Source organism: Physeter macrocephalus, chromosome 20 (assembly GCF_002837175.3).
Source record: "Physeter macrocephalus isolate SW-GA chromosome 20, ASM283717v5, whole genome shotgun sequence".
Lineage (NCBI taxonomy): Eukaryota > Metazoa > Chordata > Mammalia > Artiodactyla > Physeteridae > Physeter > Physeter macrocephalus.
Window position 1 is genome coordinate 56,495,757 of NC_041233.1, and position 4,227 is coordinate 56,499,983.

Sequence of the window (4,227 nt, forward strand, 5' to 3'; positions counted from 1 at the left end):
CTACTTTCTGCAGGGTTTTTATCATAAATGGGTGTTGAGTTTTGTCAAAAGCTTTTTCTGCATCTATTGAGATGATCATGTGGTTTTTCTCCTTTAATTTGTTAATATGGTGTATCACGTTGATTGATTTGCGTATATTGAAGAATCCTTGCATTCCTGGAATAAACCCCACTTGATCATGGTGTATGATCCTTTTAATGTGTTGTTGGATTCTGTTTGTTAGTATTTTGTTGAGGATTTTGCATCTATGTTTATCAGTGACATTCGCCTGTAGTTTTCTTTCTTTGTGACATCTTTGTCTGGTTTTGGTATCAGGGTGATGGTGGCCTCATAGAATGAGTTTGGGAGTGTTCCTTCCTCTGCAATTTTTTGGAAGAGTTTGAGAAGGATGGGTGTTAGCTATTCCCTAAATGTTTGATAGAATTCACCTGTGAAGCCATCTGGTCCTGGACTTTTGTTTGTTGGAAGATTTTTAATCACAGTTTCAATTTCATTACTTTTGATTGGTCTGCTCATATTTTCTATTTCTTCCTGGTTCAGTCTTGGAAGGTTATACCTTTCAAAGAATTTGTCCCTTTCTTCTAGGTTGCTCATTTTATTGGCATAGAGTTGCTTGTAGTAGTCTCTTATGATGTTTTGTATTTCTGTGGTGTCCATTGTAACTTCTTTTTCATTTCTAATTTTATTGATTTGAGTCTTCTCCTTCTTTTTTTTGATGAGTCTGGCTAAGGGTTTATCAATTTTGTTTATCTTCTCAGACAACCAGCTTTTAGTTTTATTGATCTCTGCTATTGTTTTCTTTGTTTCTATTTTATTTATTTCTGCTCTGATCATTATTTCTTTCCTTCTACTAACTTTGGGTTTTGTTTGTTCTTGTTTCTGTAGTTCCTTTAGGTGTAAGGTTAGATTGTTTATGTGAGATTGCTCTAAACTTTCCTCTTAGAACTGCTTTTGCTGCATCCCATAGGTTTTGGATTGTCATGGTTTGTTGTCATTTGTCTCTAGGTATTTTTTGATTTCCTCTTTGATTTCCTCAGTGATCTCTTGGTTATTAGTAATGTATTGTTTAGCCTCCATGTGCTTGTGTTTTTTATGTTTTTTTCCTTGTAATTGATTTCTAATCTCATAGTGTTGTGGTCAGAAAAGATGCTTGATATGATTTCAATTTTCTTAAATTTACTGAGGCTTGATTTGTGACCCAAGATGTGCTCTATCCTGGAAAATGCTCCATGTGCACTTGAGAAGAAAGTGTAATCTGCTGTTTTTGGATGGAATGTCCTATAGCCAGGCATATTCTTAACCACTGAGCCACCAGGGAAGTCCAGGAGCACAGAGTCTTAACCACTGGACCACCAGGGAAGTCCCATCTTTATGTTATTTTATTATGGAATTTAACCTCACCTCCCAAACTAGTTTCCTCTTCTGTCTGGTCTCTCTTCATTCTACTAGTTCTGCATGCCAAGTTAGGGAACCTAGCTGGCAAATTCAAAACTTCTCAGAATGCATGGAAGGAGGAGACTCTGAGTGACAAAAGACAAAACTCTTGTTAGCTAGAAAGGAGTGTGAGGGTGGGAAGAAAACAGAGATGCTCACATGTTAGCAAATCACATTAACATTTAGATCCAAAATTTACAGCTTCAAAATCCCCACCTCAAGGACCTCAGCTCTAATTTTTTTGTGTGGTAAAGTATATACGATGTAAAACTTACCATTTTACCCATTTTTAAGTGTACAGTTTAGTGGCATTAAGTACACTCACATTGCTATGCAATCATCACCATCATCTATCTCCAGAACTTTATCTTCCCAAACTGAAACTCCATACCCATTAAACAATAACTCCCCATTCTCCCCCCTCCCCCTGCAAGCACCATTCTACTTTGTCTCTATGAGTTTGACTACTCCAGGTACCTCATATAAATGGAATCATACAATATTTGTCCTTTTGTGACTGGCTTATTTCACTTGGCATAATATCTTCAAGGTTCATCCATTTGTAACATGTGTTAGACTATAAATCCTTCTTTTTTAAGGCTGAATAATATTCCATTGTATGTATATAATCACACTTTGTTTTATCTATTCATCCACTAATAGACATTTGGGTTGTTTCCACATTTTTGGCTATTGTGAATAATGCTGCTAGGAACATGGATGTACAAATATCTGTTGGAGAGAAGTTTAAAAAAATCACTTCTTTTGAGTATACACCCAGAAACTCAGCTCTGCTTTTATTTTTTTATTATTATTTTCTTTTACTTTTTTGGGGGTAGGGGCATGCCATGTGGCATATAGGATCTTAGTTCCCTGACCAGGGATCAAACCCTGTGCCCCCTACGTAGGGAGCACAGAGTCTTAACCACTGTACTGCCTGGGAAGTCCCAAGCTCTGCTTTTAAAGCTTCTTTCCCTCCCAATATCCTGGAGCCTGGGCTGCCTGCTGGCATTTGAGCCATCCTTTTGTGGCAGCTGCTGCTCATAGCACTCCACGGGGCCACCACTGGGCAGTTGTTCTAGCCATTCTCTTCTGGGTCACTGTTCTCTTAGCAATACTCAGTCTTTCCTTGCAATCTGCCCACTTGCTCTCCAACCCCCAGCCCTGCCCCTTATCACTTTCTGAAGAAGATGTAACTATGCATGTCTGAATCCTACCTATGAACATGGTTTGAATTCTTATCCAAGGGGGCTCCTTGGGCCCCCATGTAAATCAACGGCTGCAAATAGATGGGCTGGGGAAGGGAGAGATTTGTGGTGGGGATTATCATTTCATCTGTTTATGATATTCTAATTATAGAGTGCCCATAGCTCAAGGAAAGGGATTTTTGAGACTTGATATAAAGTCAAACGTTCAAAGAAAATCTATTGTGGAAAAAAAGGATTTATTTTGTGAATGTGGCAGAAATCATGTAAGTGCTTTCCATTGGAAATAGGAAAAAATACACATAGGCCATTATATTAATTTCTCTATTTTGAAAAACTATAGAAAATCAGCATATCTCCAAAGCCACAGAAAGAGTGAACGCTCCACTATTTGCCAATTGTCTCAGTAAAGGCCTTCTGTGGGCCTGGGCCTGGTTTGGCTGGATCATGGTTTATAAAGTACTCTATAGGATATAAGTATACTGTTTTACCCTTGGAGTTTTCAGGACCCAGATCCTTTTTGGCAAGGGATTTGTAGGTTTAAACAAATGTCCATCAAGCTTTTAGTGAGTAGTGTTTCTGTCCTAGGCAGTACTTAAAATGAAAAGAGACTATGGGGTGGGAGAAAGAATGAGAGGAAAAAGCAATTACTTTGATTTAAATTGTTAAAAGAGAAAAGTTCTTCTTTTGTCTAGGGATAAAGCACAGCTTGTAGGGTTGTGGGATGTTGATAAACCCGGTAACAATGGGTTTGGTCTCTATGTCCTTTGGCTCCCCCAGGGGCTTCAGGACAAAGTTTTGCAGAATGGTGGTGAAAAACAGGAACAACTCCACGCGGGCCAGGCCCTCTCCAACACATGCCCGTTTCCCTGGAAGGAGGAGACAGTTCCATTAGCTTGCTCCAAATTCAAATACAATAGCTCATATTCAAATACTATACACTCCTAACAGCAAATGAAAACACTGATCAGAAAAGGGATGGCTTAGAAACTGCTGGAGGACAATGAACTGGTACAGTTCTTCTAGACGGATATTTGTCAATACATATCAAAACTCTCTAAAGAAATTTTCACTCTTAATTCAGTAATTCTCCTTCTGGGGATTTATCTGTAGGAATTAGAGATTCACCTATGCGGGTGTCACTTGCATTGCTATTTATGACACTGATGAGTTAGTTGAAAACTAGACATCCACCTATACTGGATTAATTAAATAAATCCTTGTGCATCTATCATGCAACACAACCTAAACATGTTTGTACGGAAGATTATTTAATACTGTCTTATATCACAACACACTAAGCAAAAGCAGGTTATCTATCAAATAGATTGTACAGAATGAGCCTGATTTTTTAAAATAAAATATACATTTATTATGTATGTCTAGACAACTGTGTGAAGTATACATAGCAAAATATTAACAGCGATTATAGCCTGAATCTGAAATTCAGGCTATAGTCTGAAATTGCAAATGATTTTCTTTTTTTTTTTTTTTTTTTTTGTGGTATGCGGGCCTTCCTCTGCTGTGGCCTCTCCCGTTGCGGAGCACAGGCTCCGGACGCGCAGGCTCAGCGGCCATGGCTCACGGG

The 4,227-nt window shown here is 38.4% G+C and overlaps 2 protein-coding genes across 3 annotated transcripts in view; both read right to left on the minus strand.

Annotated features, from left to right (window-relative positions):
- Positions 1–2,046, minus strand: part of CPN1 (carboxypeptidase N subunit 1) — a 59,149-nt gene extending 57,103 nt beyond the window's left edge. The window contains exon 1 of the mRNA XM_028481643.2: positions 1,402–2,046. The gene's annotated coding sequence lies outside the window, so the exon portion shown is untranslated. The remainder of the gene's footprint in view (positions 1–1,401) is intronic.
- Positions 2,047–2,861: 815 nt separating this feature from the next.
- Positions 2,862–4,227, minus strand: part of LOC102978514 (cytochrome P450 2C23-like) — a 39,008-nt gene continuing 37,642 nt past the window's right edge. For both annotated transcript variants that reach the window (XM_024121382.3, XM_055080808.1), the window contains one exon: positions 2,862–3,508. In XM_024121382.3, coding sequence (XP_023977150.1) covers positions 3,297–3,508 — 212 coding nt within the window. In that variant the 3' untranslated portion in view covers positions 2,862–3,296. The remainder of the gene's footprint in view (positions 3,509–4,227) is intronic.